At 32.6% G+C, this 16,248-nt stretch overlaps 1 protein-coding gene across 1 annotated transcript; it reads right to left on the reverse strand.

Annotated features, from left to right (window-relative positions):
• Positions 1–2,886: 2,886 nt before the first annotated feature.
• On the reverse strand, positions 2,887–14,632 carry LOC127737517 (uncharacterized). Its single transcript, XM_052248307.1, has 6 exons — positions 14,520–14,632; positions 14,098–14,142; positions 10,654–11,985; positions 9,272–9,397; positions 3,406–4,306; positions 2,887–2,935 (listed from the first exon to the last, which is right to left on the reverse strand). The coding sequence occupies exons 1-5, from the start codon at positions 14,563–14,565 to the stop codon at positions 3,423–3,425; spliced, it is 2,433 nt and encodes an 810-aa protein (XP_052104267.1). The 5' UTR covers positions 14,566–14,632; the 3' UTR covers positions 2,887–2,935; positions 3,406–3,422.
• Positions 14,633–16,248: the final 1,616 nt, after the last annotated feature.

Genomic DNA, 16,248 nt, shown 5'->3' on the forward strand with positions numbered 1-16,248 from the left:
TCTTGGGTTAGAAAATCTTTAGTTTTTTCGAGCAATACAAAGTTTTGTAAACAGATTATTTATATGACCATGTCAACACAAACACAAAAGTGTTGACTACTGGGCATGTGATTATAAATATGACTGAAAATATTAAACTAAGCCATTTTAGAATAAATAATTACAGCTGACAAATACTTCGTTCTTCTCTCCCCAGGATTCAAATACTTTTGATTCAATACAGCATTACCCAATAATATAGGATACTATTGCAGGTTATTATGTAGGATAACTTTTTTGATGAACAAACATGTATGATCATCAAAATTTGCAGGTATCACCATTTCAAATATAAAATATATTTGTTTGCCCTGTGAAATGTTGTAAGATTTCATTTTATATGTTTAGAGTGGAGTTGATTTTTATATTCCCGCCGCAGCAAAGGGGGTATTAAGCTTTACCCTTGTCCATCCGTCGGTACGTCTGTTACGTCCCAAAGTTTGTTTCCGTTCTCTATGCCTTGACCAAATGTTACTAAACATATACACAATGATTTTAACCACAAAACACACATCAAGTATTAATTTTGGAGACTCACTTTAACAGTTCTAGAGTTATACCCCTTTTCAAATGGAAAACTTGATGAATTTTTCGTTTCCATTCTCCAACTTTAGTTTGCCTCAACTTAATGTTATGAAACTTGTATACAATGCTTATTACCACAAAACACAGATCAAGTTTGAATATTGGTAGCGTCACTTTAACTGTTCAAGTGTTATGCCCGTTTACAAATGAAAAATATTTTCGTTTCTGTTCTCCAACTTAAATTTGCCTCAACCAAATGTTATTAAACTTATACACAATACTTATTACCATAAAACTCAGATCAAGTACACATTTGGGTAGCGTCACTTTTACCGTTCTTCAGTTATGTCCTTTTATAACTTTATATGATATACAAGCGCGGGCATCATCTGTGTCCCATGGACACATTCCAAATTTATTTCATATCATATTACTCCTTTAGTAAACCAGAAGTAAAACCCCAATTCAAGACCAATAAATTTACAGATGTTGAGACTACAATTATTAAGTAGAAATGATTATTCACCTGTATACCTGCTTACAATACCAACGAAGATAAGTCAATTAAAGATTTTAATAGGAGTCATGATATTAGCATGCATTCAGCATATATTTATTTTGTACGATTTATGTATGTTGTTATTTTTATAAACATTGTACTAAGCCGTTTCAATGCAGCAACTATATATGATTCAAATGACAAGGAATATTGCGGTTTACTTAAGAGAGAATTTGGCCAGTATCATGACTGAGTACTCTGTTTAGAAGTAGTAATTTGATTCCTTGCAATGAACTCAATTCATTGTTAAATATTATATATGAAATTTCATTTGTTAACTGACTGCACATGTTCTTTTTGAACTGTCGAGTAATATTCTTAAAGCACTGTGCATCATATTAAACACTTCTGTCAGCATAAGCTCTTTAAAACAAGATGTAGTCACTTCATATGTGATTTATCCATTTTATTTCTATTTCAATAAAAAAAGGATTTAGTTGTTAGGTATCAAATACATGAGTGCTTAATTATAAACTACCAGACGCCTAACTGCAATATGATGCAATGTGCTTTTCAAACCTGTTTTATAACCCTATGTGCTACATACTGAAGAGTCCTGAGCACAAATGGTCATTCATTAATGTTTATTTAAAGAACGAAACTTGCAAGGCCAAACAGACTTCAAAAATCTCCATTGTTCAATTTTATTATAGTTTGGAAAATCAATTTACCACATTAGAATGCTGTTCTATAACTTCATCATTTATATCTTTATCTTGATAACAAAAATTTCAACACCAATCCTGCACTGCCTTCCCCGTTTGAAATTCACTTTTACTATCTATAGAAATGCATTTGACATTTAATTTAAATAATGTCAACAAGGCCTTGGAAGTCTAGGTACAACAAAAGTTCAAAGATAAAAACTAAGATAAAACAAACAAAAAAGTATATATGGTGTACTACTTATTTGACCTGTCAATTTATAACTATTTTGATCTGAGCGTCACTGATGAGTCTTATGTAGACGAAAAACGCGTCTGGCGTATAAAATTATAAGCCTGGTACCTTTGATAACAAATTATATCCATGATTGCTACAACCATGGAACATACTTCAACAGAGAACACTACAAATAGTGCATACAAACAGTTTAGAAAAAAACGTATTACACATTTAAACTGATATCAATCTTACAAAGACCCCAACGAAAGAATTTTTGTTATTGATACTAAGTAGTAAGATATGTTTTACATAAACTCACTCTCCCGATTACCAAAAAAAGTAAAAGCATAATTTAATACAACACAACATTCAAAATTGAATAAAAGGAAAACTGCATAAGTAAATATAATAATACACAATGTCACTGCCATCATGTATTATTTGTGAAGTTCGTGTAATGATCTATTTGAGGAAAAAGACGAAATCCTTGCCCATCTACTTTTTGTTCAGATACTGATGAAGTTAAACAAAGTCTGAGTAGCATCTGCTAGCTAGCTCTCGCATATCGTATGAGATGATCCATTATCATCTTATATATGATTAATCGTTCAATTTTTTGAACATTGTTGAAGATTTTTCACACATTCCTTACAAGGAATAAGAACACTTTCACTGTATCAATATGTTTTCGTAGTAAATTTTCTTATTATTACAATAGAACGAGAAAATGCTATCATTATATATAATTTTGTTCTTCTAACTTACACATATGACTTTGTGTAAAATGTATGACAATGTTTAGTTATCATAATAATTTGGCTTTCTTGATATTCATAAATTATGTTATTTTAGTGGAAAAGAATGATTAAGACGTAAGATAGAACGAAATATAATTTATTCTTTGAGTCACCTCGCCCTATTGGTTTCCTGTAAGAAAAAAAATAAAAATTTAAGAATTGTTCAGGTCATATGCATAATTTCGGTGTATAATAGATTACTCAGTTTAAATTAAACATGGAGTATGTTAAAAGGACAATTCCTCCATATCTTTTCGTTTTGGCAATTCGGGCAGAACTTTTTAATGGTTTCACTAACCAGCATATTGTCATACGCCAAAAACTAGGCCAGATATTATAAGTTACTAACATAAATGTAAATTCTGCTTTAAGATGATTCACAAAAGTCTAAGTTGTGTTATTTCTGGTTTCCATTGATTCAAACTATTTGCATTTATGATTTGCGTAATCAATTCTGTAGTATTACAGTACATGTGTACATCATGTGATTCTAATTTGGTTAATGAACATAACTGCTTATATTTGTAGTATTTCCTTTTATTTTATGTATAAATGGATTGAAAAGATATAACGAAATGTATAAATGAAAAAGAATTTTACCAGATTACTGATATTGATCAATACGCATATCCTTCATTATAACTTCCTTGGTCCGACAAAGCTGAAACTTTTTCATTATAACCTCCTCCATTAGATAACACTGGAACTTTTTCATTATAACTTCCTTGGTTAGACACAACTGAAACTTTTTCATTGAAAACTGGACCATCGTATGATACTTTGCTCTTCATCGCATTTTCATGCTGTAGATTTATGTCTTCCTTTTCACTCAAGTGCCGTTTATGTTGGATTTCGCGTTCGATGGTTTGTTGTTTGTGTTGAAGTGCAGACTGCAATAGGTTTTTTGTTGCGTGGTTATTAAGTTTTTCAATGTGTCTATTTGATACGTCTTTCAAATGCTGGATGTGTTTACCAATTGCTTTGTTAATACCATAAAGGTGATTCTTAGCAACTCCTTGTACTCGTACAATGTGACTGTTTGCTGTATCGCCGATATCGTTGACATGATCATCTGCAGTCTGAGCAATAGCGTTGACATGATCATCTGCGGTCTGTGCAATGGCGTTGACATGATCATCTGCAGTCTGCGCAATGTCGTTGACATGATCATCAGCAGTCTGACCAATATTGTTGACATGATCATATGCAGTCTGACCAATATCGTTGACATGATCATCAGCAATCTGAGCAACATCGTTGACATGGTGATGTGCAGTCTGTGCAATGTTCTTGACATGATTATCTGCAGTCTGCGCTATGTTGTCGACATGAACATCTGCAATTGGAGCAACGTCATTATAATGAGTATCTGCAAAGTCGTTGATATCACCATCTGTAGACTGCGCAATGTCATTGACATGATCATTTGCAATCTGTTCAATGTTGTTGTCCGGATGTAAATCATTATTCAGATCAGAACGGAATGAAGTACTATGATGACCTGAAACAAAACAAAACGTTTATAACAAATATACTGAACTCCAAGATAAATTCAAAAAGAGAGAAGTCTTTTAAAATTGACAACACCAAACATTTGACTATATCAACGACGGAACGACCAGAAAACAACTTATATCTGACATGATACAGACATTTTCCGAAAAAAATTGTGGATTTAACCTAGTTTTATACCTAGTTCAAACTTCCACGACAGCATTGTGTGAGCAACTCCAATAGACATAATTGGTTAACGTGACCATTATTTGGCTGTCAAAGCAGTGTAAACACAACACAACTAAGTTTAATAATCCAAACAAACATACAATTAAATCTAAAAAAGACGCCAACAACAAAACTTCTGTGGTTGATGGTACAGTACGGTAAAACATGACTTTCTCGATAAATACAGATTAAGTTAACAAATAAGAATTAGGGTGTTCAAAATGCAAGTAACACTATAAAAATTTCATGATTCTGAATCGCCACTCTAAATTCACATGTATCAGGAACGCACAAAAACACACCGAGAAATTGAATAATATGCATTTCTATTCAATGGTAATTGGTAGCAAATAATTACTTACAATAGCTTGCAATTATCACCTCTTTTCAAATACATGTAATACAAAAAATTAGCTTACTTACATACACCTTATTTAATTTCGCTTACTATGACGGTGTAATGTGTTAATGTTGTCTCACTGATCTTTGCACCAGTTTTTATTTCTCTTAATTCATAAATATTTTGAAATAGGAACTTTTCCTTAACTTATGACAATATCATTTGGTGTTTTTATCAGAGAGAATATATGTACCAATAGAAACAGCGGTCAAAGTTGTTAAATGGTAAATGACTTGAAATCAAAACAGGAAATCTATTCGAGATACGTTTTTATTATCATTTTTCGAATTGTCACTAGTGAAATGTTGACTTGTTACATGCAGTTGTCTCCTATCAAATTAAAAGGAGTTGCCTTATGCTTGTCAATGGTAAATATAGTACTAGATTTCTCCCTTAAGATATCACCAGCCCAAAAATGGCATTGATGTGATCATGTTTATAAGTTAAAACTGGTAACAAAACTTTGAACTTTTCGCAAAACTAAGAACTTCTACCCCCGGAAGAGATTCACTTAGCTGTATTTGATAAAAACTTTGGGAATTTTGGGTCGTCAACGCTATTCAACTTCGAACTTGATTTGGCCTTTTAACTTGTTGTATTCGACCGTCACTGATGAGTTGTTTGTAGACGAAACGTGCGTCTGGCATATAAAACTATTAGCCTGGTATCTTTGGCGTGTTATTTTATAACCATTGGGTCGATGCCACTGATGGTGGAGGTTTCATACCCGAGGTTATCATCAGCTCAGTAGTCAGCACTTCTGTGTTGACATCAAATATTATTCATATGGTCATAACTATAAAGTAATTGTTAACAAAACTTTAAATTGTTCAAACAACGTAGGATTTTCTATCCCAGGAATAGATTATCCTATCAGTACTTGGCAATATTTTTTCGGAATTTTGTGTCCTCAATGGTATTCAACTATTTGATTTGTCCTTTTAACTTTTTTATTCGCGCGTCACTTGTAAACATAACATGTCTGGCTGTCTTTGAGGAATTTTTTATTATATGATTATGTCACTAAAAATAAGTCCTACAACTTACACGAGTTCAAAAGCTTTGGTCAATTATGACATCCAAAGTATGCATCATATAATTTAGAATTGATGCAGATACATGCCAAATATCAAAAACCTTTATTAAAAGATAAGAATATAAGGGCACGATCATGTTATATAGCAGTCGATTTGGATGTCAAAGATCTCATATAAAGAATTATGCTCTATACCACTTTTTTATGTGATTTGCCAATTGACTAAATATCAAACCCTTCGTCGAAAGAAACAAAACAAGTTCTGAAATATCAGTATAACATCAGGCAAATCATTATTTGTCGTTTTTCCTTGAAAACCTGCTGGAAGATTGGATTTTTTGTTTTGTTTCATGAGCTCACTACTGCCAATGAAGTTTCTTTATGCATTATTTTGTGTAACGTATCAATTGAGACATCCTTTAATGAAACAGAAGGTTTGTAAGCAGGATCTACTTACCCTTCCGGTGCACCTGAGATCACCCCTGGTTTTTGGTGCGGTAGGTGTTGATCAGTCTTTAGTTTTCTATGTTGTGTACTGTTGTTTGTCTTTTGGTTCTTTTCTTTTTCTGCCATGGCGTTGTCAGTTTATTTTCGACTTACGAGTTTGAATGTCTCTTTTGTTATTATTGTAAATGACAATTTGACAACGGGAAAACTTCAAATGTGCAAACCTTTGCACTCATTATATGAGATATCTTATCAGTAATTTAATTGTTTTTACAGAAATGGGTATTTCTCCTTTTTTGCACTTTTTTCTTAGTAATGTTTGTTTTTCTGAGGTTTGCAGGCAAATTGTGACGTTGAAAATTTTGAATTTAGAATGTGGCTGGGAAAAGATATGGACAATTTGTAGATCAGACAAAGTTTGATGAAATACCAGTGTTTTTGTTGGTTTTTTTTTTTTTTTTTTTTTTTTTTTTTTTTTATCTATTTTCAGAAATGTTACTCGTTTGAGAGAATTGCAAGCACGTTAAGATTATCGTCGTCTTTGATTGTAAAATATCAGAAAAACAATCGGTTTAGATCGCTTATAAAATGTGCAAATATTTTTACAAATTTGCACATTTTAAGACTTTTAAGACTTTTCATTTAGATAAAGATAATAATGTCATTTATCTCATTATTTCGAATATTTTTACAAATATATACTCTGTTTGTTCGATTCAAATTATTTTCGTAGCAATGAAAATGGACGATAAATCAGAGGATTTAAGTAGTTTAAGACATGTACAGTAAATTTACTTATTTTGTTTTGTAGCAAGAAAAAGATTGCGTTGACCCAAATGTTTCTCTTTTATTTTTCCAAAGCACATCATAAGAACAATCTAATCATCCTATTCTAAATTGTGACATTTTGAATTAGTTTGAATTTACATATCAGCTGGTGCATGCATTGCAGGTGATGCATGCATGACAGGAGACGCTTGCCTTGTCGAAACACCCGTTGTCGCTTCTCTTGGAATACATTCCCTCTGTTTTTGTTTGTTTCCTTCATTTGTCTCTTATTAGTCGATTAACGAGATTTAAGCGTCGGCGTGCTGCTGTCGCCTTAATTTATCATGTATTATTAAACATTCCACCAGTGTCCTTTTTAATAACACTAAAGTATTTTTGTTTTCCCTTTCATAAAATTTACAAAAATTGATAATTCAGTACAATCTGTCGCTTAATTAAAAAAAAGCTCTACTTTTTTTTTTTTTTATGAAAAAATTTGATATACACTACATTTAACAAAGGTATAAAACAAATCTTTTGCAAAAAATTAAGACCCCAACCTTAAGAGTTTAACATTGAAGATCTTGTCGGAGTTCTAATGGACTAACAGCAGACTGTGTGGCCTTCATATGAGATACTGTATCGTTCTCACATCATTTTTCATAGACGTTATGAATGTCATTAATTATTATGAACGCAAATCATATATGTTTTCATATGCAGATTGTTACGATTGAAAGCGCACATTTGAATGCTTGATGACATGAGATAATCATTTGACCAAAAATGCTCTTGTGTTCGATAAAAAAAATGTAAAATGCATTATCTTGCAATCAGCCAACTATTGAACAAATAATAGCTGCAAAATTTAATTTTTGCTATATTTGTACTTCTACAAATAAAGTTTCCGGTTCCTTGTTGAGCAAGCGGTAATGTGATTTTTTTTTTGCGTAACAGTTCATTTTAGAGTCCTCTTCACGGTCCGCGTTTGAACTAAGACGATTTCTATGTAAAAGTAGAGACAACTATTTAAGTGCCGGATGTAATTTCAAGATAAAAACAATAACATGTACATTATTGGAAACATTATATGTATTTTTACTCGCTACGAAACAGGAGAAAAGCTCGGCGAGCATCTCGTTTTATCCTGTTTCTAAAGCTCATACAAATCAATTTTATATTTTCTGACATTGTACAAATATTGTACAATTATAACTACAACTTGCAAGTAAACTTATAATTGCCTTTAATTGCTTACATCCACTTCATTTTAACTTTGGTGGATAGTTGTCTCATTAGCAATCATACCACATCTCCTTATTTTTATATTGTAGTTTTGTTTAGGACGCTGTGATATTGACAGTGCAAAATATTATCATTTGTTCCAATGACTTTTTACTGTTCATAGAAAGATTAAATGTTAAAAAAGTTATCAACACTAATGGTTTTCTATCACAAGGTAGAGACATGTTCTTACCAAATTATCAAATATACCGGGCTTATAATTTTGTATACACCATGCACGTTTCGTGTACATTAGACTCATCAGTAGCATTCGATATAAATTAGTTGTGAAGCCAAATCAAATACGAACATCGAAAACAATAGATTTGGCACATTTCCAGGAGTGCAATTATTTGCATTCGTTGAGCGCCTATGATGAGTCTTCTGATCATGAAACGTTCTGTCGCATAACATTAAAATCTTGGTATCTTTGATAAAAACTAGATTGATACACATATTGGTGGATGTTTTGTTAAATTGTAGCAAGCACTCCTGTGTTGATGTCAAATATCAATTTTAGGTTATTGTTTGTTATTTTACTGTTTATCAAATGATTTGATCCTAGGAGACGATGTGAATTTGTTTATCCCAGATTTATGAATCTGTGTACTTGAATTAGCGTTTGACAGTTCTGATTCGAGAACATACTATAAGTATGATTTTATGTAGACGAAACGCGTGTTTGCCGTGTTAAATTAAAAGCCTGGTATTTTTATGATTTCCACAAATAATAATGTTTTTGAGAATTGATAACCTGAACAATGACATTGTTTTGTTGACTGTGAGAAAACAGCCTAAACTAAGTATACCTTGAATAACCGTAAATAGATGTTGGTTTCCTAACTGCACAAAACATTCGTTGCTGTCACCGTATGATTCAAGACATTCCTGCCAAAGAGTCATAAATCTTCTTCGACCACCACTTAGACGGTATGCTAAATAGAATTCGAAAATACAAATTATTCAGTTTTGAAATGTTAAGAAATACGCAGTTATTAAATTCTTTGCACATTAATTTAATTACTGCAAAAACAGCAATACATAGGTCAATTTGTTTAATTGGCAGTACCAAATTTATACATCAGATGCGCATTTCGACAATCGATTTCTCTTCGGTGATGAAGATAAAAATCCAAAACCGTATACAAACGTTAAAAAGTACAACAATTACTAAAACAAGGAAGCAGAGCTATGAACTAGGGAGACACATTCCATTAATTTAAAATGTCATTCCAGTCATTTATGATCTCAGTGTATTGTGGTTGCAAATGAACACTACATTGAATGAAACGTGGTATACCTTCAGTTACCATATACCTTCAGTTACCAGCCTTTTTATTTTGTTTTTCTGATCTTATCTTTTCGTTTTTGTCCCAATTAAACATATGTTGTCAGCATTATTTTGATACCAATCTTTCATAAACATTAAAGTAAGATAATTCATTGTAGAAAATATATCCAAAGAAATGAATAGATTGGTTTTTAGATTAACAAAAGTACGATAACAGCCATTATTTGGCCTCTGAAATTATGTTAGTTTTATTGAAAAATGAATAGGTAAATATAAACTGGACTGTTTAGTGCAGAAAGGTCAAATGGGTTGTCACTGTGAAATGTGAAATTGGCTTTATTGAGCCTCGTATTGAGCTAAAATAACAATTTACACATAGTTGTTGACAAAATAACAACCACCTTACCCAAAATGATTTTACACACATTAACATCTGGATGAAAATACATCTTGTAGTAAAATATCGGAGGTAAACAGTCCATAAGATAACGCAGTCAGTTAAATTGTAATTAAAATTCCCCCGAAGGCAGTACTAATAAAAAGGATCGATTTGGATTTGTACGCTATGGCCATTAAAAACGTTTCAACATCATGGCAGCAACAGCATAAAGGCGATAAAATTTTCAAGGTTTTCGTTATTTTCGAAAATTTTCGTTAGACACAATAAAGCTAAGGAGTATACGACTGTGCGAAAAGTTGTATACCTGATTTCCGAAAAGTGTAAAAATAAATCACCTTCGGAGACTCATCAGGTAGCACTTGTCTCATATGTTCAAAGCATTTTTAAATATCCAGCCATTATCCCTACTGTATATGGCATAATGTTCTTTAAATGTACAATGTAGACCTAATACAAAGGATTTTCAATGAGATCAAATATTTGTAAAATGAATTACTTACTGTTTCCTCCGAAGTAAATGATGCCATGTCTTATTCTCAAATTGACATCTGTCCCATCATCATTGAAATTTCCCTCAAAAACGTGTGTGTGGACATGCCTATGAACAGCAGCTTGGTGGCTGTGAATATGTCTATGAGCAATAAGATGCCTGTGAACATGTCGGTGTACAACTTGATGTCTGTGAACATGTCGGTGTAGAATTTGATGTCTGTGAACATGGCTGTGTACAACATTGTGTTTGTGGACATGGCTATGAACAACTCGATGTTTGTGAACATGGCTGTGAACAACGTGATGACTGTGAACATGCCTGTGTAGAACGTGATGCTTGTGAACATGTTGGTGTTCAACGCGATGTTTGTGCACATGTTTATGTAGAACGCGATGACTGTGAACATGCTTGTGTACAACGTGATGCTTGTGAACATGTTTGTGTAAAACACGATGCTTGTGCACATGTTTATGTAGAACACGATGCATGTGAACATGTCCATGTAAAACTTGATGTTTGTGGAGATGTTTATGAAGAACACGATGTTTGTGAACATGCTTATGTAGCACGCGATGCGTGTGAACATGTCCATGTAAAACTTGATGCTTGTGGAGATGTTTATGTAGAACGCGATGCGTGTGAATATGTCCATGTAAAACTTGATGTTTGTGGAGATGTTTATGTAGAACACGATGTTTGTGAACATGTTTATGTAGAACACGGTGCGTGTGAACATGTCCATGTAAAACTTGATGTTTGTGGAGATGTTTATGTAGAACGCGATGGTTGTGGACATGCTTATGTAGAACTTGATGCCTGTGAACATGGCCATGTAAAACTTGATGTTTGTGGAGATGTTTATGTAGAACGCGATGGTTGTGGACATGCTTATGTAGAACGCGATGCCTGTGAACATGGCCATGTAATACATTGTGTCTGTGAACATGTCTATGTAAAACGCGATGCCTGTGAACATGTCCATGTAAAACGCTATGTCTATGAACATGGTTATGTAGAACGCGATGTCTGTGAACATGCCCATGTAAAACACGATGCCTGTGAAGATGCCGATGAAGAACGCGATGCCTGTGAACATGCCCATGTAAAACACGATGCCTGTGAACATGCCGATGAAGAACGCGATGTCTGTGAACATGCCCATGTAGGACGCGATGTCTGTGCATTATCCTGTGTGAAACGCGATGCATGTGAACATGTCCATGTAAAACGCTATGTCTGTGAACGTGTCTATGTAAAAGGTGATGTCCGTGAACATGACTATGTCTGTGGAAACTAATAGCTCTTTCATAATACCTCCTGTGTCCAATATTAGCGTAACCTATTAATATATATATATATATATAGATATACAAATACTTACTGACAAATGCCAAAACTAGATTATCAGGGTGTCAAACTCTCACAAACATCTCCTTAATCCAACTTTAAATGGGTTATACAAGGAATCCATACAATGGTGCAATAGTAGAAATGCTGAAAACTTTCTAATATATTTACCTTTATTCTAGTTTACTTTCAGCTAAAGTATTGATATAAATGTTTAGTTGCTCAGTCTTTAGTTTCATATGTAGTATTTTGTGGACTTGTTTGTTATTTCGTCTTTTTTCGTTTTTTTTTTTGTTTGTTATGGCGTTGTCAGTTTATCTCGACTTATGAATTTTGATGTCTCCATAGTGTCTGTCGTCTCTTTTTATACTAACACTAACATTGTTGTAACTCATGGGCGAATAACAATTTAATAAGATATTTTGACGAAACTATTTACCGGTATATCTGTGTAGATTCCTACTACAAAAGAATTATCTCCCCATTACGCGTATTGTTTTTTTCGGTGAAAATAAAAACTGGTAGCTATTTTAGAAATGACAAACTGTCATGAAAGCTTTTTGAAAACCGGTAATGAAAACAATCTTTACAAATTTGGTGTGTCCGATGCGCTTTTCTAAATTTACCTTTATTGGGAACGTTTAAATCTAAATACGTCAAATCGAAGAATGTATAAGTTTTTGAAAAAGTGTTTTTGAGTTGTGTAACCAAATTGACGTTAATAGAACAGTCGAATCAATCTTAGGTCATCTTTGCATGAGGGTGTTTAACTAAATTATATCCCTATTGCATCACTACAATACCTATTTGTAATTTTGAAGGACAGATGGAATATTTTAAGAAGTTAAAATAACTAATAACCACATATAGCATGCACAAACTTTTGAACTCATAAAGCATTTATCCAGAAGTGTGTCGTTGAGGCTTTAAAAGTAAAATAAGGTTATTCTGTGTTATTTAAACACAACAACTCTGTTACGATGACTCATTACAAAGATCGTTCACTTGGCCTATGTAATTGGTTTTCTTGGTGTCTGCCCTTCGTTTGACTTTGTTTTCTACGTTTTAAGGACAATATGGTCGAATGTAGGAGGTGCATCTGACTTTATCGTCACTATAAGATTAATAACCAGGGCGTCTTTCAGCGATTTGACCAGATGTTATTGAAAAACATGATAAATACAAAGTATCCAATTTCATTTAACGACGTATTGGTGTAAATAAAGAGATCCAAATTTATGCCTTACACAGCTTAAATAGTGTATTAGAATAAAATGTATAACAAAAATACCGAACTCCAATCTAAATTCAAAAAAGGGAAGTCAATTTATACTGACAAAATCAAACATTATTAACCAACGAGAAACGAATCTTATAGTAAGAGAAAGATTTGTTTTTCACCCATGTAATTGTTCTGTGCCTTTTTACCCTCATCTAATCAATGTATTATATAGTTTAGCTGCTTACTATCATTTGTGTATAAATAAGTTACATACAAAACATTTTAAATTATGAATCTATATAAAACTTTTAACGACTTTGAATCAAATGTAAACTATCCCAATATGACTACCTGGTCATCTTTTAACTTTTATAATATAGAATTTCATTTATATTGTTTAATTTCTACTGAAAAACCGCATCTATTCGAAAACGATGATGAAATAAGTAACCAACGTAAACGGATATGAAAAGGGAGCACAATATTGATATGGCGTAAGAAGATGCAGATAAAAAAAAGGACGAAAGATAAATACTCCAAAATCTTAAACAAAGTATGGACAATCGTTGATATGAATATTGTCTGTGTTGTTTCGCATTTTCGTTTTTCCCCTTTGAACAGGGTGTTGTCGGACAATATGATATTCGACTTATTTTTTCAATCGCCACTTCGGAATTTCCCCGCTTTGACACACCTACATTAGAATGGGAAATTCTCAAATGTATCCTTCCAATTTTTTGAAAATAAGAGTTATAGGTAATAGATGTAAAACAATATAAAGAATTTTTATTTTTAATTCTTCCTTTGAGTGGCTTATTGACATTAATTGGACTAACTAAAATATCGTTGGATGACATTCAAGTATAAATTGTATATACATACCGCTTGGTTCTCCATATCTTCGTCCGTAAGACTCTGCAACTACCACTGAAACGCAATAGATACATGTAGAATAAATATGAACAGAAGGAAGAATTGTTAAAGAGCATCCTATGCAGTTAACTTAAAATGACGACCTTAGCAATAGACATGTTATGAAACCATATATCAACCACTAAAACTACATGCTAAAAATATTCATCACTACAATAGTTACTCAATTGAATCGACGAATTACTGGAAAACACAATATTTTGGTTTGAAGACGATCATTTTCGAATGTTTATTCAAATTTTAAATCCAATATATATTACAGACAAGAAAACAGATCTGCATACCACTATCGTTATTGGTATAAAATACTGTCACAATAGTAATGCTAAATAAATACACATGCGAGAGCATGACAGGGAAATATAGTATACCTAGCACCGCAGTAATTAGGAGGATGGTGAACAATCCCCGCTTCATGATGACAGATTTCTTTAAAATGCTCCTGAAAGATTTCTGTTTGACTTGTTATGTTGTAATAATAATAATGAAGCGCCCTCCCAGAAAATACTGATTAAGCGAGTTATATAGTACATGGTGTCACGCAAGATGTTACCGGTATATACATGTTATAGTACACATTTAAAGTTTGTCTACTGAAATAAAACCATGTTTTTCTATTGAAATCTCTCTATATGTTTGTCATGAGCAGTATAACAATTCTTATCTTCGTGTAATCCATTTGCAACATATATGATCACATACAAACTCAAAGAAAAACAATGTTAGTGACCAGCGGATCGTACAAATAGTTCACATATACCCTGCGTAATATTTATCAATATCAATGCATATGTATAAAAATAAGAAGATGTGGTATGCATGGTATGATTGCCAATGAGACAACTCTCCACTAGAGACCAAATGACATAGAAGTTGACAACTATAGGTCACTGTATGGCCTTCAACAATAATCCAAAACCATACCGCACAGATTTGTTTTTGGAATCAAGGTCTAAAAAAAATCTTAAATTCTGCAATATGAACCGTTGTAAAAGTAATTAATCCGGTACATTTTTGTGATTTGTTAGAGGTAAAAGTAGTTGACCGTTGTTCAAATCTGCTAAATTAATTTCTCAAATTCGAAAATGTAATTGCTTGTACTCCAAAAAGAGTGGAAAAGGTAACGTTGACATTTTACTGTACCAGATGCGACAGTGATGTAACAGCACAACATAAGAACAAACTGACAAACTGTAAAAAACAGTTTGATATTAGCTCTAATTGGATTGATACCAATTGCGTCACAAGGGGAGATAAATCTTGCTATACATGTATCAGTAGTCCTCAGATTCAATAGTCACATCTTTTTAACTATTACATAACCGTTTGCAATGTCAGATTTATCAAACCAATATGTACGATTAGTCCAGTAATACTAAGTCACATTTTCGGGCATTTTATTGTTGGTTATTTTGTACAGAGTAAAAGGCCAGCTACTGAACATTCTGAAAGATAAAAAAAACTTAACTGAAGCGATGTAGTTGGGCATTAAAAAAAAATATTAATAAATAATATGTTAAAATGTTGACTGTAAAGACTGATTTTATTGTGTCTCTTTTTTTCTTTATTTTATTTTCATTTGTTAGTATTTATTGCTTTTTATTATCTTTTCAATATTAGTTGAAAAACACATGCGCATTCAAGTTCATACACACCAGCAACAAACGTTTAATTCACAGCCAAAAACAAAGGAAATAAAATACCCCACATCTCATTTTATTCATACGATGCATAAAGAAATAACAAAGAAATAAAAAAACACACCCAAGCAATACCTTATTTATTTCAAAATACAACTTTGCTCCAAAATATATCTGTACACAAACTTTATTACTGGAACAGACAAGAATGACTTCTAAGGGGTATAACACAAATCACCGTTCACAGTCGTTTTTGTTCTCTGTGTTTTATATTTTTCATATATTACATCTTTATACGCAAACCGTTGATAAATAGAAATCATTAAGTAACTATGGTTCAAACTTCGTCGGGCAAAGTTGACCTTGTGTGAATTTGGCTATTTTATTAAGTCCCTTTGGTCATATACAGTTTCTCAGATGTTTATACATCCTTGGCTTTCAATATATTTGGTTTTAGGGT

Source organism: Mytilus californianus, unplaced genomic scaffold (assembly GCF_021869535.1).
Source record: "Mytilus californianus isolate M0D057914Y unplaced genomic scaffold, xbMytCali1.0.p SCAF_4, whole genome shotgun sequence".
In the NCBI taxonomy this organism is placed as follows: domain Eukaryota; kingdom Metazoa; phylum Mollusca; class Bivalvia; order Mytilida; family Mytilidae; genus Mytilus; species Mytilus californianus.

Excerpts from the sequence above, each read along its gene's own strand:
- LOC127737517 (XM_052248307.1), bottom strand. The coding sequence starts at position 14,565 with ATGAAGCGGGGATTGTTCACCATCCTCCTAATTACTGCGGTGCTAG. Across the intron at positions 9,398-10,653 it reads CATTTACTTCGGAGGAAACA|CATACCGTCTAAGTGGTGGT; the intron begins GTAAGTAATTCA and ends AATTCTATTTAG. Across the intron at positions 4,307-9,271 it reads TCTATTTACGGTTATTCAAG|GTCATCATAGTACTTCATTC; the intron begins GTATACTTAGTT and ends GTTTTGTTTCAG.